A 27,565-nucleotide genomic window follows, 5' to 3' on the forward strand; every position below is an offset into this window, starting at 1 on the left:
CCTTGCAGGCACTCAAACAACAAAGTGAGAATTTCCTCCCAAACAAGAATCTGTGGAACACCCCTCAGTTTCTCAGATATGATTAGCTGAGATTCCCCCTCAACATCTGCAACAGATGTCTGAAAGCCTCCAAGGATGTGCAAATAAGCTGCATCAATGTCAGCATCCAAAATGGCTGTGGCACAGGAATCAGACAGAACAGCCGGACGATCCTCAGGGCTTTCACTAGCCTTGAGAGAGAGAGATCCGGAGGAGGCAGTACAGCAGATAAATCCGACCTGAATTTTTTGGTCATCTTCTTCGCAAACATCTGACCCTCAGGATGGGATGATTCTGCCATAGCACCCTGCACAAACAACTTAAGATGCTGGTTCTCTAGGCAGATAGACAAGGAGGAGAGATGACTATGAAGGGTCTTACAGACAAACGCTTGACAAATCGCGCACAACGTATGGTCATGAGAAGCAACCAAGCAAAACAAACATTGCTTGTAATGGTCCTTATGGGGAATCTGTCTCCCACACTGACATTTTCCCTTCCTGGATGACATGTAACCTCACAACTAAAAGAAAAAACAAGATAAAAAAGAAAACCCAATGGGACACTTTTTTTTAAACAAGGAATATCTTCATTAAGCCATCACTTAAGTCATAGGCAATCATACATTTATATAAATGAAAACAAACCACACTGAAATAATCCTAGTTGCAAGCATTTTACATCACAAACCATAACAACACACTCCCAGTTACCCCAATGGGGCACTTTTTGGAAAACAGCTTGGTAACCAGCAGAAACTAAGGAGTGCTCAGACAGACGATTGAAGATGGCATTGGGACTGAAAGAAGTTCTGAGGTATGCTCATCCATACTTCACCATTATGCCCTACACTGCGAGCGAGGTAGTATGCGTGTGACGTATGATGCCCTTAAAGTCCTAAGGCTTTGGTATACTAGCTGGATGACGGGCTATCCTAGGCAGGGAATCCCTTTAGTAAACAACACTGCAACAGTGATATGCAAGGACATCAATATTCATCGTAATTGGGGAGAGACAGTTAAGTAATCAAATACTAGCATGGCTGGCAGGGACCTGATTTGTTACCTTCCATAGGGCCCCATTTGTCCATGATATGGCACTGTTAACTCTAGAGGTGTATACTGGAACTGTACGGCATTATCAGCCATTCAAGCAGATTAGACCTGTACTGACTGAACACAGAAGGAATAGTTATTCTTGATTACAGAAAAGACATAGGGAGTTCAAAAATGACACGCAGGTGTCCTGCAAGCATACAATCCCCTCCAGAAAAGAATATGTTGTATGCAGTAATATTTCTAATTTTTGTACAAGGTGTGGGTTACTGAACAAAAGCTGCAGCAGCAATTATACTATATAATTGTTTTGTTTTATTAATTATATCAAAGAATGAATGAATTAATTAATAGACCTTTTTTGTGTTATATAGTCTAAACATGTTGTACTTTGGTAATATATTTTTGCAGTACATTATTTACAGCCTTCAACAACTGCAAATGGATAATATTTGTCATGTCATATAGTCTGCATTACTTGCAGCGATGCTCAGAACAGACCCATCTTCAGCACCCATTATTGTAATCATTTCTGCATACTACTGTGATAGTCTTCTTGCATTAAGTTAAAAACTGGCACTCTGGTATTTAGTGCAGAGGACTATAGCTCTGACTTCTTAATAAGCTGTTGCCTGTGGCAAAGGTGCAGGGTTTGAATTTTTCCTACTTCATTTACTTACTGTGTGACACTATGCAAGTCACTAAACCAGGCAGTACTTTGGAGTAATTGGGAATTTGAATGCATTTAATGTAGCTTGTTTTTTTGCAGGCACACTGGTGTGTGAAATACACTGTGTTGTGCTGCAACAGTCTGTCTGGTACTTAGCTCACATGATTAAAGCTCCGAGCGGTTTCTGAGCTGCTTCTGTAGTGCATGGTTTAAGTACTTCAGCCTTCGTGTTTTCTGTGTGAACCTGACTAAGTGACTTCACAAGACAATGCTCCAGAGCTGCCCTTGAAAAAGGGAGACTCATATCCGGTGGGCTGTTCCAAGATGTAAGCAAATGCGTTACACATTTGTCTTTTGAATTCTTCCACCTTTCACAGGGCCAATAATTAGTGCTTTACTATCTGCTATGTCACTATGAATCCCATCACATCACTGCAGTTTAATGGACTTCCAGTTGTTTTTCCAATAAATTTGAGTTTCAGGGGAAGATAAGTTTAGTGTTGCTCATGTTAAGTCTTTTTTCAGTGTGATACTTTTTCAAGCAAACATCCATCCATGTTTTTGCTGTAAAATATGAAATACAAGTTTTAAATTAAATATTTTTGCTGTAAAACATGAAATAAAAGTTTTCAATTAAATATAAATTTGTGATCATTGTAAAACTGAAAAAAGAAAAAAGTATGTACACTAACAGAATTGAACAGTCTTGTAATTGGGAGAGGCAGCCAAGTAACAGGATACTGGTATACATGCAGGGGGAGGAGATTCCATTACCCTGCCTACAGCCCCATTTCACAATAAATCAGCTCTGGTTATGTAGTTTGTCACTAAACACAACCTTTGCTTTGGAAAAAAATCACATTAAAAGCAACTGACATATGCTTAAGAAAGATAAGTTATTAACAGATAATGATTAATAATATTAACACTTCATTTTTAAGGGATATAATCTGGGTGACTCCCCCTCCTTGGTACAGTCACTTTTTCAGACATGAGAAGTATGAAGAGGCAGATGTATATACTCATGCAAACTGCCTATTAAATGGACTATGCTGTAGTCCTCCCTGGTCCCAAAATATGTATCAAAAAGATAACCGGGAAAAGCCGAAAGACACAACAACAAATATAAACTTAGGGAATCATGCACACGATTGTAAGATAGCACATGTTAGGAGTTCATAGCAATAACACCGAATGTCGTGTTTAACGTTCTAGAAATTTGACAGAAACTCATGCTTTAATTGGCCTGGACCACAGCGACCCCTTTTCAATCTTGATACGGTTATAGGAAAACAAAACTTTAAAAACAAGTACTGACAAATGTTGTGTAAACAAGGAGCAGTAACCCCATCGGATATCTGTTTGAAATTAACTGTGAAGTAATGACTGGAAAAATTACAAGAATAAAAAGTAACGTCAGCCGTGAATCAAAGCGCATCAACAACTAAAATAACAGTAGAAAATATCTACCTATCTATAGCAGTGTCTTTAGCAAGATTTACCAGGGAACTAATCTGAGGGGGTGGCGAAAGCCAACACATTCTGGCTAGGCTTATAAATGCCCTTGGGCAGATAGCCTAGTACTTACCTATGAACCTAAGAGGGCATTTATGGCAAGACTTCAGAAAAACTTGAGAGTCATTAAAAATGTGACTCCAAGAGTCCTGCTGCTACATACAGCCTGCATACAACACCACAAAGCCAATGCTGACTTTACCCATACTATAACAGAAACAGTAATAAGAAAACTTCTCTGAGGACTAAGGAACTTATGCTAGTTCTCATGATTAATATTTTGCAACCTACGGTAAAAATGCTGAATTACAGACTGGAGATACAGAATGATTACTTAACGGTGTGTGTGTGTGTAATTTTATTTATTTATATATGGGTCTACTTCATTTGATCAAAAGACCATTTGATCGAAACCCATTTGATCGAAAACCAGTATTCAAGGCATAAAACTTGGATTTGTCCCCCTCCCCAATGTCATGTGACCCTAGAGTTGGTATATATAGTTAGGGGGGGTGAAGCCCCACACCCATTTTCCTTTAAAAGAAGACATTAAAACAAAAAGTACAGATTTTAAACGCTGCACCCCCCCACACTCCCCGTAACTATATATACCAACTCCAGGGTCGCACGACATTGGGGAGGGGGACAAATCCAAGTTTTATGCCTTGAATACTGGTTTTTGATCAAATGACCTTTCAATCAAATGAAGTAGACCCATATATATGGTTGAACTTTCTGGCCACAACTCCAAAAGTTACGTTTGGCGCAAAAACAACACCGCATCACTAAAAGTACACCATCCCCATGATGAAGCATGGTGGTAGCAGTATCATGCTTTGGGGTTGCTTTTCTTCAGCTGGAACTGGGGCTTTAGTTAAGGTGGAGAGAATTATGAACTGTTCCAAATACCAGCCAATTTTGTCCCAAAACCTTCAGGCATCTGCTAGAAAGCTGAAGATTAAAAGGAATTTCACCTTTCAACACGACAATGACCCCAAGTATACATCCACATCAAAATTGTAGGTGACCTAAAGAGGGCTGTGCCCTCGCAATTTGACAGATTTGGAGCACTTTTGCAAGGAAGCGTGGGCAAATATTGCCAAGTCAAGATGTGCCATGCTGACAGACTCCTACCCAAGAAGACTGAATGCTGTAATTAAATCAAAAGATGCTTCAACAAAGTATTAATTTAAGGGTGTGCACACTTATGCAACCAGCATATTGTATGTTATTTTTTTTTATATTTTTCCCCTAACAGATTTGTTTGTTTTTTCAACTGAATTGTACAGGTTATAGGTCACATTAAGGGTGGGAAAAGTTTTGAAATAATTTATTGTGGTCTCATTTTTTACATCACAAAAACCTGGCATTTTAACAGGGGTGTGTGCACTTTTTACATCCACGGTATGTCTTTTTGCATGGAACTAATTCATGTGCTGTACTCCTTAAGTAGACCAATACAAGGCCTCAGGACAAATCAGAGCTGCGTTGTCAAAGTCTGGGAGCCCATGGGACAATGAAGGCATCCTTAGTTGTTTATTAACCATTGAGGGAATCAAGCACGAGAAATTACATGGAGTAAAAAAACTTTCCAAGATCCTCCAGCTTGACTCTCAGTGACTCTACAATCCAGAAGAGCAGTCAAAATGTACCAGCTCTACTTGGCCTGACAGGAAGGGAGATGAAACTCTGAACTTTGTTTTGTAGCCTGAGGAAATATGTGGATGAAGCAAGTGTATTAAAGGCTCCAAAATCTCCCCTTCTAGTTTTCTAAAACATTTTCTGAGAAATGGGCCAAACAACAAATGGTTACTCAGAAAGGCGTTCTTAGCTAAGTGCGCATGCGCAAAATTGTCCTTGCTGCTGTACTTTTATCACAAACATCAACTGCATGGACGGTGCCTGTGGTTTTGAAATATTAAAGTGAGATAGGTGGTGGGAGCAAACATTAGGGACAGGGGCAGTGGGTGTAGGACAGACAAAAACTACACACTTGCATTCTTGAAAAGAGGGGGCTACATTTGCTAGCCTGCTGGCCTCCTTCTCCTAAAGGGCTCTGAACTCATCCTTCGGCTGTTTCCTTCAGAAGGGATACTTCTAAGCAAGTTAGCTCTCACTATACCTTGGGATGGACAGATCACATAACCTCTAGTCAGATTTCATGGTCACACTCTTCTTCTAGCTCAGGAAAAATCCTTATGGAGGACAAATTTGAAGTTCTTGTCCAACAGTGTTAAAGCAATTGCTCCTAGATATCCTTTGGTAAAGCCCAAGTTCTAAGTTATATGTGTCTACACATGACCATGCCAGTAGCTGTATCCCAACTACAGGCACCAAATGTGTACAGCTTTGTAATTCTCTCATTCATAGCTTCACTTTATATTTCAAACACCAAGTCCTCACTCTGCCAAACAAAGTCTCCTTAAAACTTAATGATGTGGGTCTGACAGCTGACTGCTCCAAAGGCAAAGGCAGCAAAATACACACTTTTTTTGTCAAATCTAATTAGAAACCTGCTCTCCTTGACATTCAGAAGTGCAATAACCCCTGCAGTGAGCTTAGAGTGCCAAACAAAATGCCAAGGTACCACCAACATCAATGGGGGTTACTTACAGGATTCTTCAACCATGAATAATCATTCAAGCTTCCTTGTAACAAAAACTGACAGCCTGGTTCCAAGGGGGAGACATCTTCAAAGGCACCTCCAAATGGCTGAAACAGATGTGGCACTGTTGTAGGGACTGGTTCCCCAAGTGCTTTCTGTAGAAGTCAGAAATCTCCTCACTCCCCAACAGTCCCAAACTTGAAATACTTCTCAGTAATTTAGTGTTGTTGGTTGTCTCATTGTCTATGTAGTTGCCCAGAGGAGCAGCAATTTAGTCAAACTGGCCACATCCTCCTCATCATCTAATGCCAAATCTGGACAGACAGGAAGGGAAGTTTCTTTTTCTCTTTAAAGTGGCAGCTGCTTCAATGGACAAAGGCTGGTCCACTGTTCTGATGTTATGCCAGGCAGCCACATACACCAAAGTTCTGGTAGTTGAAAACAGCAGATGCCAAAGATAATGCCAGTTGGCCATACACCCAACTCCTGCCCATTAGTATTCTCGTTAAAAGTAGAAGCTGTTCACCTGTCCTAAGATGAGGCAGGAAATTTTCAAAAATACTGAAGAATCCACAGTTTTCTCTATCAGGATGGCTGGAATATCCATTTGCTGCTGCAGTAAATAATTCCAAAGGTCAGATGTCTTTTGTGGACACCTGAAAACTTGCCTATGGCCCCGAGGTCTTAATCATTTCACCTGAAGCCTGTATACTAATGGCAGCTACAAACTCACGGACTCCAAAGTAGTCAGGACAGGTGAGGATGCAGACATTTTAAGTCATAGTACTTGGGGAGAACAAATCAGTACTACTCTAGGGCCAGCAACCTTAGGCATCAGTGGGCCTGGAGACGTATGTTTAAAGATTCAAGCTTTCTGTCTGCTTGCTCTTTAACCTCAACCTTTTCTAAGTTCATCCATGTTTGTTGCATCTCTCTTCCTTTTAAAGGGATTCTTTTCTCCGAGTTACTTTTGAAAGTTCTCCCAACGTAGCAAGCATCTGAGCTAAGGACAGGAAATTTTTTTCCCACCTCATAGTTCACTATTCTAACTTTCACCCTCAGTCACTTTAAAGAGTCATTCATTTCCTGTGGAGGTGAGAGTCCATCAGTCCATTCATTCCCCCAAGAAGAGCACTGGGATCCAAGAGGGGTACCATCAATATGCTGTGGGAAGTGAAATTTTCTATTTCGCTCCTAATGCCTTCCCATTGCCATGTCTATGACCAGCACATACTGTAAGTTATCAAGGGGTCCATGTGTGCTTCCACACGTTAATCACTGGAAGAGGGTGCACCACTAACGCAAGCATGCTCAATGTACTCCTCACGGACCAGCCTTTCCCACCCAAAGCGAGTGAGCAAACAGCTACCACACTTCATGCCTGCAAGCTCCTCCAGTGCCCTGGCTGCTAGTTACAATAAAGATGACTTCCAATGTAGATGGCAAAGCATCTGACATTCTATACTTGAATACGTTGCAGTTTCTTTTCCCACTACAGTATTCTCCTTCTTTATTAAAGGTTACACACCGTGTTCACATTGCAGTTCTCCTCCAAAAGGAAAAGACACTACAACTGGAAATCTCTTGGGAGAATTTGCTTTCTGCAGACACACTTACTAGCTAATTCTTTCACAGACTTCAAAACAAAATATCATCATTACCTAGAGGAAAACAGTTTTGGTACTTACTTTCCTCATTTGCTTAGAGAAAAACAGCTCTTGTACTCACCTTCCTCACTTACCTACAGGAAAATAGTTTTTTTATTCAGGCATGTCCAAGGGTCAGCTCCCAGTGTTCTCTCCTGTCTATCTGATGAATCTGGGCATCTTGGGGCAATGTAGAAATTGCCTCATGTACAGAGACAACCCACTCCTCCTACCACCCAACACTACAACCTGTGAGAGAGGCACTTATCTAGCCAAACTGGAGGTAAAGCTCTCTCCAACCAAGACTGAACTTGACAGTCAAGAGGAGAAGGTAAACACTTGCACCACACCACACTCATCACAGTCTCACTAAATCTACACCATCAAAATCCACATATAGAAACAACAACATTCACGGAGGCTCTCAATAATAATCTGCTCAAGCAACAGAGACCTCCAAAGCAGAAATGCAAGCAACCTCCACCCCCCCCCCAACACAACCCAAATGACACATAGCCCACAGACTCAGTGTGCCACTCAACCACAGCCAATAAGGCAAACAATGTACCCAACACACTAGTCATAGGTGACTCTATAATCAGGCACACTGATGTCCCACTCACCAGGCTAAACAAGAAGAAGGTTACTGTCAGCTGCCTGTTGGGTGCCAGGATCCAGCACATAACCCATGCACTCAGGTCACTCCACAACAAGTACAAATATTACTCTATTATTGTCCATGTTGGTGTGAACGACCTGAGACGTACCTCCCTGGATTACATGAAGAGAGACATGGAAGAGCTCTCTGATCTTGCAGCCCAGGCAGGTATGACCCTAGCCCTGAGTGGCAGTCTGCCATCACCCAGAATGATACCACAGTACAAGGACAAAATGATTGACTTCAACAATTGGCTAAGCTTCTGGTGTCATCTTAAAGGGATCCAGCATCTGTCTTCCTGGGATGACATGGTCGACAGACCACGATACTTTGCCAGAGATGGCCTGCACCTGTCACCCTTAGGATTCCAGATACTGGCTAAGGTTCTTGCCGCCCCTATAGTGCCTTTTTTAGGCAAGGTTCAAATGACAAATTCACCACCATAACAGGAACAGGCAAGCAAAAACTGAGGGTGATGCTACTCAATGCTAGAAGTCTAAATCTCAAAATGCACTCACTCGAGGCACTCCTTAAAATGGAGTACATAGATATCTGTGCAGTGACCGAGACCTGGTTCAAGGTTCCAGAGAGCACCCCTATATTACCAGGCTATGACTCATACCAAACTTTTCGGCCATGTAACCTGGACTGGAACACCAAAGGCGGACGTGTGTCCATATTCATTAAGGATATCCACACCTCCAGTCTAGTTGCTCAACATAATGCAGCCGAGGTTATCCATGTGCTACAGATCCCCCACCGGGCCCCAGGATTCCCACTCCTCTTTTCTTGATGTATTGGAAAATATTAGGGTTCAACCAAACACCCTAATAATGGGCTATTTCAACTTCCCCACCATTAACTGGGAAAACTACTCATGTACCAAACTCCTTCGCTCAATGCTTTCTGGAATTCAAAACTCCATTGCCCTGGATCAACTTATTCACACCCCCACCAGGAGCAACAATATCCTAGATCTAGTCATTACCAACATGACTGACCGGTGTTCCACACCTGAAGTCAACACCTCGTTGGTCCGATCAGACCATAAGCTAATTACCCTAGATATCCACATCCTGACACCGCCCCCATTAAGGAAACCACGGTAAAAAATTTCTCCAAATCCAACTTCATGCTTCTTAAGACAGACATTGTGAACTTCATGACACCCATGCAGATGGACAATACAGTTACGACTACTGAATCCTATACAATTGCACTTTATAAGCACTTACATGAGTGCATGGATTGTGCTATCCCAAACAGAACCAAGATCCTCCAAAAAAAAAAGCCAATCTGGTGGTCCCCTGCCAAAAACAAACTGTACAACAGAAGGAAGAAACTGTTGCAAGAGAGTAAAATCCCACGAGTGGAGGAGCACCCTGGTCAGCCTCAGGAAGAAGCTGCTATCCCTGATAAAATCCTCCAAAGCTAGTTACGAAAACAAAATCGCCACTGTTTCTAAAGACAACCACAAAGCATTCTATAGCTATGTCAAGAATCTCAATGGCAACACTCAGATCTGCTCTGAGTTACAGCACAATGGCACTAAATATACAGACCCAACTGATATTGCCCACATCCTGGAAGACAGGTTCAGTGCAAACTTTACCCCTCTTTCACCCCCTAGAGAGCCCATCTCTATACCAGAAGAATGCAAAGTTCCTGTAATCACCACTGCACAGGTAAAAACTACTCTCCCCAAAGCCAAGCATCCATGGGACCAGACAATATCCCAGGCTGTGTTCTACACAAACTACAGAATGAACTGGCACCCCACCTAAGTACCATGCTCAATCATAGCCTCACCTCAGGCTTTGTGTCTGCTGAATGTCGTACAGCAACGGTTATCCCACTCCACAAGGGAGGAGCCACCACGGACCACGGGAACTACCGCCCCATTAGCCTGACGAGTCTGGTCTGCAAGGCCATGGAATGTATCCTCATGGAACTTATAAACAAAGACATTGGTAATCTCCAAACTCTGGACCCCACCCAGTTCGGGTTTGTAAAAGGCAGATCAAGTCTCCTAAACCTGATAGACTTCTTTGAAGCAGTCACCAAAGCCGTAGAAGAGGGTAAGGTGGTTCACACAGCCTATCTAGATCTCGCCAAGGCTTTCGACACAATCCCCCATTCTGGAATTATAGATAAACTCACTAAACTAGGTATAAATCCTTGTGTCACAAGATGGGTTGCCAACTGGCTCACTGACAGAACCCACACTGTGAAAGTAGCAGACTCCAAATCAGACTTCAGACCAGTGACAAGTGTACTACCACAGGGTTCAGTCCTGGGTCCTCTCCTGTTTGGTATCTACTTCTCTAAAGTACAAGCTAACACAGAAGGTCTTTGGCTAATGAAGTTCATAGATGACTACAAACTAGGAGCCTTAATCGAAACTCCTAACGATGTGGACATCCTACAGAAGGGCCTCACTGAGACAAATGTCTGGTGTCAAAGCCATGGCCTCAAGCTCAATGCCAAAAAGTGCACCGTCATCCCCTTTGGTAAACACTCTGTACCCATGAACTACAACATAGGCAGTAGTATACTTAACATTGAAAGTGTGATAAGAGACCTTGGGACATAGGTGGACAGTAGTCTCTCCTTTGATAATCACATCACCACAGTAGTCAGGAAATCCTTCTACGTGGCACACCTCATCACAAAAGGTTTATCATCCAGAAAAAAAGAGGTCATTGTTCCCCTCTACTCTTCACTCATTATACCCATTATAGAGTACAACGCCCCCTTTGGTATGTACCTTACAAGACATCAACAACCGGAAAGGCCGCAAAAATACCTCACAAAGAGGATTACCAGCCTCAAACAGATGCCCTATGCAGACTGTCTCAAAAAAACAGCTTTACTCTGTAGCATATCGCCTACTCAGAAGTGATCTCTACCTAACATACAAAGCTATGTCAAACCCAGAGCTGTTGGACATGCTCCACTTAAAGAAATCCCAATCCCTCCGAGCTGCACACTCTAGGGACCTAAACCTTGCCACCACAATAAACAGAACATGCCTGAGGGATAGATCCCTGTCCCAGAGACTTCCCATACTCTGGAATAGACTACCTATCTATATCAAACAAAGCTCCTCATTAGCACTCCAAGAAAAATGTTGATGATTGGATGGGAAATAGGAAATTCACTCCGGGGATCACTTCTGTGGCTCTGGTCAACAGTGGCACAGGAAAATAATTTTCTTGGGTGGCAAAAGCCAGGGTACCTTTTTGGCTGGGCTTGTATAGGCCCTAGGGCCGATAGCCTAGTACCTACCTATGAACCTATGAAAACAATGCAGCAAATCCAATCCAAAATTCACGAACAAGTAGCTCAACAATATAATCCCAGTAGAGAATAAAAAATCCCAAAAACGGTACTTACTGCTCCGTAAGTCTCACTGGCACGGATGAAGACATACTGATAACCAATTTCTTCACAAAGCCAAAACAGAACATGGTGCAAGGCTGCTCCCTCCCTTCCCCATCTATGAATTAACTTTAGGGGGAATGCTTACTATTTCTTGTAAGATGTGCTTAGTTTCCCAGTCAACATTTTCAACAATAGAATAATGGTCCAAAAAAATCTTAAGCTTGGACAAAACAAGGTACCTTTTAGGCAGTGATGGCATTTTCTTCATATGTTCTTCTATAAAATTAAACACTTAATCAAATGAAAATCCATTATATCCCAAACTGGATCACTGGAGATAAATCTTAAAAGCTATGCAGATTTAGACACCAGATATTAGTTCTGGGCCAAAACAAAGGACCCAATGGCAAAGAGTCACATCACCATAAAACATCATATAGATAATTCAACATTTCTTGGCATTAAGCTTGAGCCCATGGCTCTGGCACCAAGCATCTGTCTCTGTAAGGCCCTTTTGTAGAATATCCACATCATTTGGGATTCAATAATGGCTCCCAGTTTGCAGTCATCTGCGAACTTTGTTAACCAGTGTCCCTTAGTGTTGGCCTGTACTTCAGAGAAGTAGATGCCAAACAAGAGCGGTCCTAGGACTGAACCCTGAGGTACTCCACTTGTCACTTCTCTGCAGCTGGATTTGGAGTCGGCTACTTTTACAGTTTGGGTTCTGTCAGTAAGCCAGTTGGCAACCCATTGAGTAATGTAGGGATTTATGCACAGCTTAGTAAGTTCCAGATAAGGCTGTGTGGACCACCTTACCCTCGTCTGCAGCTCTGGAGACTGACTCGAAGAAGTCAATCAGGTTCAGGAGACGAGATCGGCACTTCATGAACCCAAACTGCGTGGGGTCCAGTGTTTGAAGACTGCCAATGTCTTTGTTTATAAGTTCCACAATAATGCATTCCATGCCCTTACAGATCAGGCTCGCCAGATTGATGGGACAGTAGTTCCCAGGATCCAAGGTGGATCCCCCCTTTTGGAGTGGGATAACTCTAGGTGTGCAGTCACTCAGTGGGCATGAAGCCTGAGGTGAGGCTATGATTAAACATGACACTTAGATGAGATGCCAGTTCATTTTGTAGTTCATGTAGTACACAGCCCGGGATGTCATCTGGTCCCATGGATGCTGTATTCTTAGATTTGGAGAGTGCGGTTTCTACCTGTGTTGCTGTGATTACCAGAATTTGGAAATCTTTTGTTATTGAGATGGGCCCTTTAGGGGGTGAGAGGAGGGTGAAGTTGGCACTACATCGACCGGCTAGGATATTGGAAATATCCTTGGGATCAGTATATTTGATGCAATTCTGTTGTAGCTCAGAGCATATCTGAGCATTGCCATTTAGATTCTTGACATAATTTGTGGTCGTCTTTGGAATCTTTGGCAATTTTATTTTCGTAACTAGCTTTGGAGGATTTTATGAGGGATCTCAGCTTCTTACTGAGGCTGGTAAGGGAGTTTCTGGCATCCTGGGATTTTCCTCTTTTCTGCAGCAGTTTCTTTCTTCTGTTGTATAGTTTGTTTATGGCAGGGGACCACTAGATTGGCTTCCTTTTTTTGGAGGAGAGCATCTTGGTTCTATTTGGGATGGCACGATTCATGCACAAGTGGATGTGTCCGTACAGTGCCGTAGTGTAGGATTCAGCAGTCGTACTTTCAGCTCCAGTCTGTATAGGTGTCAAGACGTTTGTCACTTCTGACTTGAGTAGCATGAAGCTGGCTTTGGAGAAGTATTTTACGGAGGTTTCCTTACTGTGCGGTGGGGATGGGATGTGGATGTCAAGGGTGATTTGCTTATGGTCACACCTAAACAATAAGGGGGTGACCACTGGTGTGGAGCATCTATCTCCCATGTTGGTAATGACCAGGTCTAGGATACTGGAGCCCCTGGTAGGACAATGGATTAGTTGATCCAGGGCATTGGAATATATGAATTTCAAGAAACGTTGGGAAAAGGTGTTGGTACCAGAGTAGTTTTCTCAGTTAATGGCAGGGTAGTTGAAAGCACCCAGTATTAGGGTGTTTGGTTGTATCTTAATATTTTCCAGTATGTTTAGAAAGGTGTAGTGAGAATCTTGGGGCATGGTGGGGGATCTGTAGCAAGCTACAGTTTGGACTGCAGTCTTACCTAGTGTTAGTTCCACCTGGAGAATTTCAGATGCATTGTGTTGGGTAACTAGCCTGGAGGTGTGAATATCCTTGGTGAATATGGACATTCCTCCACCTTTAGTGTTTTGGTCTTGGTTTGGTGGCCGAAAAATGTGATAAGAGTTGTAGCCTGGTATTGCAGGGGTACTCTCTGGAGCCTTGAACCCGGTCTCAGTTACTGCACAGATATTGCAGATATCGATGTTCACTATTTTTAGGAGTACCTCGAGAGAGAGTGCATTTTGCATTGATTAGCATTACCTTCATATTTTGCATGCTTGTATCTGTTACAGTGGTGGTTTTGTCATTTGAACCTTGCCTAAAAAGAGGCACTATAGGGTCTGGCAAGAGCTTTAGCCAGTACCCTGAATCCCAGGGGTGACAGGTGCAGACCATCTCTGGCAAAGCATTGTGGTCTGTTGATCAAGTCGTCCCAGGCAGACAGATACTGGATCCCCTTTGAATGACACCAGAATTGTTGAAGTCAATCATTTTGTTCTTATACTGTGGTATCATTCTGGGCAAATGCAGGATGCTACTCAGGGCTAGGGTCATACCTGCCTGGGCCACATGATCCAAGAGCTCTTCCATGTCTCTTTTCATGTAGTCCAGGGAGGTACACTTCAAGTCATTCATTCCAACATGGACAATGACAGAGTTGTATTTGTACTTGTTGTGGAGTGACTTGAGTGCATGCGTTATGTGGCAGATCCTGACACCCAACAGGCAGTTGACTGTAATTTTCTCCTTGTTCAGCCTGATGAGTGGGACATCAGTGTGCCTGACTATAGAGTCACCTATGACTAAAGTGTTGGGTACGTTGCCTTGCCTTAGGGGCTGTTGTTGGGTGGCACACTGGTGGTGTGAGCTAAGAGTCACTTTGGTTGTGGCTGGTGTTTGTTTGCTTTTCAGCTCTGGAGGTTCTTGCTGCTTGGGCAGGTTAATGTTAAGGGCCTCTGCGTATATGGGTTTAGTGTTGCTATGTTTGGGTGTTGATGGTGTGGATTTTGAAGGGTTATGTGCTGCTTGAGGTGTAGTGCAGGTGTTAACCTTCTCTTCTAGCACAATCTTGGCTGGAGAGAGCTTTGCTTTCAGTTTGGCTATGTAAGTGCATCTCTCGCAGGTTGTAGTGTTGGGTGGTAGGAGGAGAGGGTTGTCTGTGTACATGAGGAAGTTGCTGCATTGCCCCAGTATGCCCAGATTCACCAGGTGGACAGGAGAAATCACCAGAAGCTGACACTTGGACATGCCTGTTTAGGTGCTTTTTTATAAAGTACAACAGCTGTTTTCCCTTACCTTTGCAATGTACTTTGCAATTATAGGCTGTTTAGTGCCTACAATTAATTTCTTCTCCTTAACAAGGAGAGTTGAGTGCTTGGATCAGTTTAAGGCTTCCTAGTGCTTTCCTAGTGCAGGTTCTAGAGCAAGTGCTAGTCACAGGGGTTCAGATTTTAGAGCTACTACTGAGAAATCAGCTAGTTAAGGGAATTCTGAACAGCAGACTTTCTAGCACATCGAATAGTTTAACCGTAGCCCCGCGGTGCTGCACGATGTGAAAAATCCGCAAACACGCACGTTTTTAAGCCAGAAAGTTGAAAGGGATAGAAATCAGCCCAAAATGGCGAAAATTACAATTTCAGAGCTGGAAACCACTCCTCTAGTGTTAGACAGGCAGTACAATGCTCAACACTCCCACTGGTAAGCAGTAGGACTTCCCTCTAGCACAGCAAGGTCTGGATAGCTCTGAACACAGAAAATGAAGTCCTGAAACCAGCAAAGCCTGGGATCTGGACTGTACTAGCTGGGAGAGGTGGGAAATGAGCAAACAAGACAGTATTTTTTTTTTGGTTAAAACAAGCTAAACAATGCAATAAACAGAAAAGGCTAACGCACTTGAGTGTGTAGCCCTAAACAGTAAATACAATTAAAACTCTACAAAATTAGCAATTTAAAACTTTTTCAATGAAGCAAGGCAAGTGCACAAATGAAAAACGATTTAAGAGGCAGTAATACAGTAGAATAAGTAGCTAGCTACATATACAGAAAAGTCTACATATACAGAAAAGCAGCTAAAACACACTAAAAATTCAGATGCAGTGCAACCTAGTGAACCCTGGTGGAACTTTTGGAACTGACAACAGTCTACTTATAAAGAAGGCAATGCTGCTTGAGGGGTTCACATAGACAAATGGCTTCCCAATGCCAATTTCACTGCATGTCCATCCTTGAAAAAATATATGCATCTCCGATGCATAACAGTCATACTAAGACTGGCTCTCATTTCACTTACAAAAAAAGAATGGCAGGATCACAGCAATCTGCCAAATGGTTAGCAAGTATGGGGATATAAAAATGCTCACAAGACCATTAGAATATTGCAGAATATGCAGGACTTCAACTAGTGGAACTAACAGACTAACAACACATACTGCACAGAGGCTTCATGCATGGGAAATGCCTGTTCGCAGATACACTTTTGAAATATAGGTTCAGGAGATATTACCACTACAGTGCCTGAAGCTGAAAAATAGCACTGAATCCAGATATTTTAAACATTACAGTACAAATCAAAATATTTATGGCACCCTCAAATCTCTATTACATACATGCCTAATCTTACTACTACTATGAAATATTCTTTAACTATCTGGGATCTACTTCCCTAACAACAGCTTACCATCAGTTCTCTAACAAAAACTTGACAGTTACCCTAACCACTTCACCCATAACTCCTCTAAAAGCTTTACAAGACATACTAATAACCCACAGCCATAAGTTATCCACAGCTAGTCAAAGACTGCTTAGTCCAAATATTCCTGCTAAATTAATAATACATTTTTAGTTCCTTAACACTGCCATACCTACATTACAACAAAATGATTCTGTTCTGCAATACATCTCTGCTCTAGCAATACTATCATCAATTGCCCACCTTACCTCATATCATGTCTGCCTAAGCAAACCTATTCCCTTCCATGCTACATCTTTCACTTATCCACAAAATAACAATCCTAACAAGTTCCTCATCTTCCCATCGATCTTTAACCCATCTTTCATTACATGTTTGTTTGTGTCTTTCGGCTTTTCCTGGTTAGGGGTCACCACAGCGGAACTCCGGTCCGCTAATGATTGGCAGTAGATTTTTACGTACTGGCTTGCCGGGCCTAACGCACACCCTTCAACAAAGGAATGCCCATTCACGCATGTCACTGCACAGAAGACGCTCTGAGAATCGAACGGGCAACGTCTGTGAGGCGGCAATGCTACGCAGCACCACCACCGCAGTCAGCCATCTTCCACTACATAAGTTCCCTTAATACTAATACCTCAGCACCACCACCGCAGTCAGCCATCTTCCACTACATAAGTTCCCTTAATACTAATACTTCACCACCACTCCGCCAAAATTTCCCTGACGTACAAGTACATAGCAAAAATTATAAAAACTACAACCTGTACAGCATCTAAACTTTCAGTGGAGATGTACATCTCAATCCCAGACCAAATATTCCAATCTACCTACCCAATCAAAATCCCAATCACTCCCACACCACACTACATTTTCCTAGTAGAGCAGCTGAGCTATTATTAAATATAAATATCACAATCATTACTAACAAAATTCATGATCTTCAGGCCAATCTTTCCTTAGACTCATCAGACATTGTGCTTTTAACTGAAACAAGGCTAAAACCAGATAATACTAATAATGAAATACTGGTTCCAGGATGCAACATCCTATGAAAGGACAAAAAAGCCAAAAGAGGAGGTGGCATAGCAATTTTATTTAAAATCGCCTCAAAGTTGAGGCTGTGGATCTAATAACCCCCAATTTTGACAATGCAGAAGTAATTCTTACTAGATTAAAAATGAATGCCAAAAACTATTTATTTATTATTTTATTTATTTTACATTTGTTGACCGGGCTAGTCCAAAAGGATACATGTCCATTTTCAGCAGAAGCCACGGGAATTGAGCTCCATTATGGAAATAAAAAGTGAAACAATACAGTAAAGACAGAAACAAAGCAACTGATTACAAAAATGACAAATGTAACAAGGAAATATTAAATAAAAATTACACTACAAACTAGATCAAAATGCAATTTACATAAGCAACAGATACAAGAAATGACAAATTTGAGACTAGCATGGATTTTTTTTTCCACATAATAAATAATACACTGTGAATGGTGAGAAAAGAAACGGATAAGAGTAGGTGCAACACCAGTAGGGGGGAGTAACACACTGGTTTGTAAACAGATAAGAGTAGGTGCAACACAAGTAGTGGGGAGTAACACACTGGTTTGTAAACAGATAAGAGTAGGTGCAACACAAGTAGTGGGGAGTAACACACTGGTTTGTAAACAGATAAGAGTAGGTACAACACAAGTAGTGGGGAGTAACACACTGGTTTGTAAACAGATAAGAGTAGGTACAACAGAAGTAGTGGGGAGTAACACACTGGTATGTAAACAGATAAGAGTAGGTACAACGCAAGTAGTGGGGTAGTAACACACTGGTTTGTACTTAGGGTTAGATTACCCAAGTCAGTATGTAGAGAGGCTATTGAGCAGAGACAGTGAAAATGGGAAGTGGCATGCATGCTAGTCGGGATTAGTGCATGGACAAAGCCACTGCTTTTTCAGGAAAGTTTTTATATACTTCTTGAAAAGTGGTGTGGACGAAAAGAGATAAAACTTCAGTGGGGAGTTTGTTCACAGCTTTTCCCGCAGAGTTTGTAAAGAGACAGTCGCCAGCTTTATTGTTGGGTTTCAGGGTGGTAACTAGTAGTTTGTTAGCTGAGGGTTGGGTTGTGAGGTTTTTCTAAGGAGAGATAATGTTGCAGAGTATTGCAGTATTGTTTGGATGATGCAAAATCTTATGGATGATGGTAAGCTGCTGGAAGAGGAGCTGATTTTGCAGTTCTAGCCATCCCAGCAGTTTAACATTGATAATGGTGGGTTTTGAATGGTAAGCCAGTGGCAAATCTGGCAATATTGTGGTAGGAGGTTGCTAGTTTACTGAGGTTACTTTTGGATAGATGAGTGTAAATAGGGGAGGCATATAAGAGGGTGGAGATTAGGTGTGAGTGGGCAATGGTAGTTTTGGCTTAATGGAGTAAGGAAAGGTAGAATCCTGTAAAGGAAGCCTAGTTTCCTATTGACAGATTTAATGGTGAGGTTAATGTGAGAGTCAAAGTTGAGGTCAATTGTTACCCCTAAAAGTTTTGTGGTTAGGTCAAGAGCTATAACAGTGTCATTTCTGGAAGTGACAGTGAAATCAATAGGGGCTACCTTTTTTGTGGGAGTGAATAGCTGTAACTGTGTTTTCTTAGGGTTTAGCAGTAGACAGCGTTGAAGGAACCAGTTTTCTACTAAATTAAATACTTCTTGGTTTATAGCCTGAAGTTCAGCTGAAGAGGTAGCTGCACAAATTAATGTAGAATCATCTGCATAATGTATGCAGGTGGCTTGAGGGAGGTTTGTGTTCAGATCATTAAAGAAGACAAAGAAAAGTAGGGGACCCAGGATAGAGCCTTGAGGGACACCTAGGGTAACAGGGAGGTGAGTGGATAAGTTATTGTCCCAGAGGACAGCCTGTGTTCTATTATCTAGATATGACTTGAACCATTGGATTGCCTGGGTGCCTATTGCAAGTGACTTAAGGATATCTAAAAGTAAGTTATGGTTAACCATATCTAAAGCTTTTGAGAGGTCAATGAAGAGTGCCGAGGAGAGCTTGTTGTTATTTCTGTTTTTATTAATGCAGTCAGAAAAAGGATAAGAGTGCAGTGGTAGTACTATCGAACGGCCTAAAGCCGTGTTGACAGTCAGCAAGTAGATTATTTTGTAGATGATGATCAAATAGCTGTCGGTGGATGCATCTTTCCATGATTTTTGCTAGTGGAGAGAGTAAAGCTATGGGACGAAAGTTTGAGAGTTCATTAGAGTTACCACCCTTGTGTAAAGGGATAATATAGGAGATTTTCCAGAGAGATGGGATGGAACTTTCAGTTATGGTCCTGTTTATTAGGATGGAAACTAGGTAGGCTAGTTCTTTTGCTGCAATTTGCAAGTATTCAGCTGGCAGTAGGTCAGCTGAGGGTTTACCCGGTTTCAGTTTTTAAAGTAGGGCATGGATGAGGGATGCTGGGACTGGTTGTAATAGAAATGGGGGAGGTAAGCTAGATGAAGTGGGGGGCCCTATAGAAGTCACAGGTGGTAGGGTATTAGCAGGAGATTGGATGGTGTCAGTGAAAAAGTTGTTAAAAGCATCGGCAATCTGGTTGGGTGAGTCTTGAGTGAAGCCAGAAGGGGTTGGTGTCTTGGAGTGACCTAGGTTGTAGGAGTTTATTAACACCTGACCAGAAACATTGTGGGTTTAGTTGGTGGGATTGCTGGAATTTGAAGAAATAATTTTTCTTGTCAAGAAGTATGGATTTTTTTGTGGCGTTTCTAAGCTGTCTAAAGTTTTGGTGATCAGTAGAGTTTTTAGTAGTTCTCCATTTGGCCCAGATTTTGTTTCTTTGTAGCATCTTACATTTAGTCTCTTTAGTGAGCCAGGGAGTTTTGTTTCTTGTTCTAATAGTGTGAGTGGGGGCTTGGTGTTCTAGGATTTGAAGGAATTTTGAGTTAAAGAATGATACTGCTTCGTCAAGAGGGAGGTATTTGAGGGGTGACCAGTTACATGCATTAAGGTCTGTTTGGAAGTTTATAGGGTTAAAGTTTTTTTTTGCTCCGGGTATTTCTAAAGATGGTTTGGTTGGGAATGAAGGTCTTCTGTCTATTTAAGTAAATAAGTGAGTGATCACTAATATCATTGGGAAGGATACCTGTATTGTATGAGAGGGGATTACTATTTACTAATATCCAGTCTAAGGTGCTTTGTTTGTTGCTAGGTTTATGGATTCTGGTGGGGGTGGAGATAGCTTGGTGAAAGCCATATAAATTTATATGGTTACTTGGTTTGTCAGAAGTACAGGTATTCCAATCAATATTAAAATCACCAAGTACTATGGTTTCTTGTGGGAAAGACACGGAGATCCAGTTGACGGTACATTCAAGGGGTTTGATGTTATTGCCTGGGGGAAGGTAGGAGAAAATTATGTATAATTATTTGTTAGGATTAATGTGGAGCTTAGAGATGAGGATTTCAATGTTGCTTGGAAATGGTGGTTGAACATCAAGTGATATAACCTGTAACATAACTGGATGTTACATCCCACCTATATATCCACTTTAGAAAACCTACTGCATTGGTCTTCAATCCACTCCCGCAGGAAACTATCACTATGGGTGATTTTAACACTGATTGGCTTACCTGTAACTCTCAAAACCCTACAGATTACATTAACCTCCATGGATTTACTCAAATCATCCAATCTCCTACAGACTAGACAAGTCAACCAAAAAACAATCAATCCTTAACTGGGTTTTGATAAACAGACCAGGCCACAATTATCATTCTGGCCGAGTCCCAGATGGCCTGAGCACCCATCTACCTACCCTTCTATTAAGGCATTGTACACATCATACAAAACATACTGCCTACCAGCAAATAAAAACTTTAACCCTGTTAACTTCATATCTGCCCTAAAAAGTTGTAACTGGGCACCACTCAAACTAACTGACCTTGAAGAAGCTATTAATTACTTCAACCCTTCTTGGATCTCTTGAATGTGCATGCTCCTCCCAGAACAATCAGAATCAAATCTACTAATACTCCATGGCTAAGTAAAGAAGCCAGGTCACTGCTTAAAACCAGAGACAAAGCCTGGGATCAGTGGCATAAAAATTAGGTCCCATGCCTCAGAACAAGCCTACCTAGAGCTCAGGAATTAAGCAGAGAAAGCAGTTAAACTAGACAAGATTACGTACTACCACAACATACAAGGGAAGCATCAGAACCACCCTCAGAAGTTCTGAGCAGCCATTAATAACATACTCCTTCCAAGTAAAGCTAGTACACCCTCACAACAACTTCAAAAATAAAAGAAAGCATAGCAACACAATTCAACAAATACTTCACCGAGATCACTGTGGTTCTATCTAACCCCCAGGACCCCCCTCCCTCCACAGTCCCACCCAAATCATTTAACGACGACACCGTTACCTTTCAAACTGTCTCTATTAATACAATAAAAAAATGCTTAAAAAGTTAAAGCCAACAACACTGGCTGCAGATATACTTCCAGCCAACTTTCTGCAAATAGCTGCAGAAGCAATCGCTTACCCAGTAGCCATTTTTATTAACAGATCCATGACTGAAAATCTAGCCCCTGTGTTTTGGAAGACTTCTACTATTTTACCACTACACAAAGGGGGTTCCCTCTACTGATCTGACTAACTACCGCCGGATTGCTATTCTATCCCCTCTATCCAAAATCCTAGAAAGATGTATACATTCTTAAATTACCAACCATTTAAACACTCAACAACTCTTGTCAAACACTCAACACTGATTTCACCCCTTCCACAGCATTACTACTGCTCTAATGTCTTTCACCAATACAATAAACCACCACAGAAACAATGGAAATTCGTATCTGCTCTCTTTCTCGACCTTTGACATGGTCTCACATAATAAACTTATTAAAGATCTTTTGGATCTAAATCTCAGTAAATCATCTATTGCCTGGTTCCAAAGCTATTTAACAGGTCCTTCAGCATGCAGTTTGATGGCAGCAGGACCTCTCCCCTTTTCTCCAGTTACTCTAAAAGTTTCCCAAGATTCCATCCCAGGACCTGTACCATTCTCTTTTACAAATAATCTCCATACCTCAACTCCACATGCTTCTGGTCATCCAATATGCTGCTGATTCCACATTTACATGTGCTGTTTCTTCCTTACAAAATCTCTACTCATTAACACAGTAATGGCGAACCATTTGTGCTCCACGTGTCAAAAATCTGGAAAATGCCTAGCTTGACTCTGCTGGCATGTCACCCCCACCCCATGAACAAAAGTTAAAACAATTCTTTACATGTTCATTTATCTAAAAAAAAAAACAGTCCAATTGTGTACTGCTAAGTATTATTAAAACAAAAGAAACATCAATGACTTACAATAGAGAAAACAATATGCGCACTCATAATTCAGCTTAAAATATTGCACCAAAAAATTACCCTACTTTTAATAGTAATTTTGAATTAAACTGAAAAAAAATAAGGAATACACTGCATTTGATTTGTCGGACGTCAGTTAATGACTTTTTGTTGCTGAGTTTTAATAGAAAAGTGCAGTCACATATTTCTAGTATTTTTGTTCAGTTTCCTTGGTAACTCAAGTGTTGGTGAATGCTGGTGTCACCCAAAACGTCACGGTGTGTCACCTTTGACACGCGTGTCATAGGATCGCCATCACTGCACTAACACAAGCCTCCTTTCTTTCTACTGAAGAAGAGCTTACTAACTCCCAACTAATTCTAATTAAACAAAACTCATTCTATTCGAACCTACTAGATCTACTACAACTAACCCCTCATTTAATATTACATCCAGGAATAAAAACATTCTCTCTCCTGTAACTCACACCAAACTTTTAGGCATACAGATTGATATTCACATCTCCCAGACCATAAAGAAGGTGCACAAAAAATAGGGATTCTATACAGAAATAAGTAATTTCTTACACACACACACAAAAAAAAGTTCACTACTGCACACACACACATATCCTCTTGAAACTTCTCTATGCCTCTCCAATTCTTACTAATGTTTGAAAAACTGAATTAGCTGAAATTACCTCCTCTGTTACAACAAAAATAGTCAGGTTTACCACTGACTCTCCCTACAGGTCACATCACTGCACAGCTCTGAAGCAGCTTAACTGGTTGGAACTTCTCAACTCCTACTCTACAATCAACTTACCTTAGCCCATAAAGTTCATCAGCATGAAAAAACTAAACCTGCTCTCCGAAATCTACTACATCTGTACTCTGAATAATAAAATTCTCTGCTCCAGTAATAAATTCCTTCTAGAAGTAACTATAACCAATATTTCAGCTGGCGAGTCACCTTCTCCAACTTCACACCTAAAATAAGGAATAAGGAATAATGAGATGTCATATTAGTTTCTCTGACATATAAAAGTTTTGAATATATTCTATATGTCCTCTCAATCATATGTACTCTGGTGATTTATCTGTATTTATATATTTTGTTACCTAACATTGGATGGATCTGTCCATATTATACATGTACCCTTAATCTAACTGCATAGTATTGATTTATCTGTATTCTGTATAGTTTTGTTCATCTGGAGCTTTCCCCCCGGGACTCCGCTGAAAAAGGACTTGTGTCCAGTTGAACTTTCCCAATAACCAAACGTAAAATAAAAATATATTACGATGGTGCAAAAACAACTCAGAAGTTGAGGTTCTTTGGCTTCCTAGAATGTTCCTTCTCCAATGACACTACAAAAGTGCAGCAAGGATATCAAAGGCACTGGTAAAAGAACTGTTAGTACGGGAACACCAAGGAAAGCCATCTTGTTACAGTGAGATACTCAAAGCCTAAAGACAGAAAATGTCTCAACAACCGTCACTATGCTTCTGTTTGTCTGATATGCTTTGCTATTAAACACATGTATGGCATAAAGCTATATGCAAATATTGTACTTGAAATTGACAGGAGGACAGAATGACCATCAAATCACTATGGACACCATAATGTCCCACTCTTACATACAGCCTGCTGCAGAAGGCAACACTAATGGGGAAATGCACGATACTCACAGACTTCAACACAACAGCTCTTCAGCTCTGTTTGTGACCCCATTTGAGTCTCTGTAATGATACTTTGCAATAGCTCAGACTTTTTACATGTGATGGTACAATGCCTTAAAAGATCATCATTTTGCTGCAATACTGTCAATTTTTTCAACTTACCAGCAGTGTGTTACACCAGTCTTCTGTCCATGTGCGGACTCGACTCCATCCAGAATTAAGGACACAAAGCTTCTCTTCCAGCACTGACTCACTGCCCTCCACAAAGGACTGTAGGGCTGCACTGCTCTCAGTGATGCTGCCCAGATCTGCCTTTCTCCTCTCTAGCTCCTTCAGCACACCCTAGAGATACAGGCACACAGTGTTATTTAGTAAATGAGAAAAAAAAGACTTGTCACAATGCCTGCAATACAAATTAGGAGCAGATTATAATGAGATAATTTTATATCATTTTTATCATATAATGCCTTCCCCATTTCTATTGATAACAACATAAAGAGAATTTCATAAATGGTCTCTGCTTCTCTCCTAATAACTAGGACTTTTAGAAACCTTTCCTGCCATAAGCATAAAGTCAGACTTGTTAAGTGCAATGATGTCTCTGGTCATTCAGCAATCTGGCTGGATTCAGACACCAACTACTCCAATCCAACAAAGCATCAAACATAAATGTTTACATTTAACATATTTCTCCCACCTCCTCAGATCTCAGGTGTGGCTGGGGCCTCCACTCTGCTTTCTTACCTGGCTTACACAAGCCCATTCAACCTTAAAGATGCAAGAGATTGATACGTACACTCCGTTACCAGTGGTGTCCAAATGCAGACAACGTTATTTTTAATTTATGACCATAATTTTATTAATGGATGAGGATAGCAAGCCTGAAGCCAGTGCATACTTGTACACACATGTAAATCATGCTTTCACCTAGCCTCACAGTCAGAGGAAGCCACCTACTTTTAGACTTCTCCATCAGCCTCTATGGGGGCCTCTACAGTAGTACTTTAGCCTACAATCAACACGAATGATAAAAGAGCTGGTCTTTGGCCACTTGATTCAAACCCCAAACCATAAGACTGGGCGTCTAGCTAAACCTGACCTTTCGATGTCAGCAAAGGAATTTCTCCTTTTATGCTGCTAAGCCAGTTATTTCACTAACATTTACATCTTGAGCAATGTATATCTGCAACATAAACCAAGAAAGCAAGAAACTGCTCCCATTATACATCCATCCTTGGCAAAAGCAGCTATGTTAAACCTTCACAGTCTTACCAATGAACTACTAGGCTTTAAACTATGAACATGCAAGAACCAGAGTTCAAATTTTATGATTTTTTTTATATCAACTTTCATAACCTCTGTGTCTGCTGACCATCAGGCTGCTGCTACTACCTACGTCATTCCCTTTCAACAGGATGGAAGGGAATACACGGCACAGATATCGCACAAGCAGCCATAACTTTGTTTTCCTTGTGAAGTAACTAACCCCCCCCCATGGAAGAGGGAAGACTGACCAGTGTCACAACAGCAGGTCACTACCCCTTCTTGTGCACAAGCATGCTTCCATGGTCTCAAATTAGTCAACAGAATTTATAACTTGGGGCCAACCTCAAGCATCATTACCACTCTTCTGAGGGCTGCGCATACAGGACAGCCTAATATCATCCCCTCTCCATTCGGCAGATACGCCCAAAGTACCTACATCAACAGGAGGTCAAACAGATACCCAAACTCAGGCTGCCTGTGTCATGGTCGGAGCTTTATCCCTGTATGCTAATCAAACTAACTTTAAGATTATACTTTTGGTATGACACTCTTTCAAAGTAGGACACTATGCCCAAACCCCCCCCTATAAGAGAGGCAAAACTACCATGAATGTTATAAAGCTGTACTGTCAAATAGACAACAAACGGAACTGGCTACACAATCATACCAGAGGGGTGAGGCAATGAATAAGACAGTACATTAGTGTAATGGTTGACACAGGCAGTGAGTAAAGGGCAATCTATTTAAATTACGATGCCCATAACAGCGATCCTCAAAAGAGGCAGAACTGTATCAAGTCCAAGGCTGGGGTTTCTGAGATGATTCCCCTTACCCTAAAGTAAAGCAGCATCAGAGATAACATCTTTAAGTAGCAAATGTGCATGATGTACAGCACCCCCATATGGGGGAGGGGTCACTTAAAAAGGCTTAAAAGGAGTGAAATAAGAGTTTAAGAATATGCTGGGTTTTTTTTGTCTGAATCACAGTTTATGTTTCTGAGTCCTGAGATTTGCAGTATGAAGTCTTTTACTTCCAAAAGACAGCCATGAGTCAGGTTAGGCCATTATGTTATACTTAGAGCCAAGTATACAAAGTGGGTCAACGAGGTACAGCAGTACGAGTACTGTACAACATGCAGCACATGATAAACAAGGCAGCCGCTGATACAGGGAGGAAACTATAGTAGGTATACACCATCTAAGATGTCCAGATAACGATGACCGCGGATATTCACCTATGTCATATCACACACTAAGTAAAAATCTGGATGTAACTTTAATGAGCATTCAAACAATCAGCGAAGCTCAGCCTCTGCAACTAAAAAAGGAGTCAAACAGCCTGCTGACTCTGCAGCTAGTACAGTGAGCCAAACAGATTTAATTCAAGTTTGTAAAATAGTACTCCTCTTCGTTCTTTTTCAATAGTACAACACAGAATATGGCAGCACACTTTTACTCTGACAAGTTTGTCATTAACTACTGATTCAGTGGTACAACCATGTCAACGTCCGACCAAGTTGTCAAATGTATCATTAATATTACGTGCGAGACTGATGAAACATAGGAGTAATGAAACTTTCCTACTGCCATCAAGGTTCAGCAAACTGGGAGTTGGTGTATAACAAGATGCAAGGGAAAGTGGGTGCAGCTCCCCATGGGGGGTACATGGGGGCTTGACTCCTACAAAAACACTTAGTTAATATGTTTTTGTTTTGTTTTCTAGCTAGCATAACACTAGACAGTTAAGAATTAAAGTCAAGCACAATATACAGTCATAGGTCCAAACAGTACAGCTGT

The 27,565-nt window shown here is 41.4% G+C and overlaps 1 protein-coding gene across 3 annotated transcripts in view; it reads right to left on the reverse strand.

The window, feature by feature from the left end:
• Positions 1-27,565, reverse strand: part of UTRN (utrophin) — a 4,744,936-nt gene that overhangs the window by 2,663,601 nt on the left and 2,053,770 nt on the right. For all 3 annotated transcript variants that reach the window (XM_044069601.1, XM_044069592.1, XM_044069610.1), the window contains one exon: positions 24,666-24,845. In XM_044069601.1, the coding sequence (XP_043925536.1) occupies positions 24,666-24,845 (180 nt within the window). The remainder of the gene's footprint in view (positions 1-24,665; positions 24,846-27,565) is intronic.

The sequence above is a fragment of the Protopterus annectens genome, chromosome 1.part0 (assembly GCF_019279795.1).
Source record: "Protopterus annectens isolate FY-2018-M chromosome 1.part0, PAN1.0, whole genome shotgun sequence".
In the NCBI taxonomy this organism is placed as follows: domain Eukaryota; kingdom Metazoa; phylum Chordata; order Ceratodontiformes; family Protopteridae; genus Protopterus; species Protopterus annectens.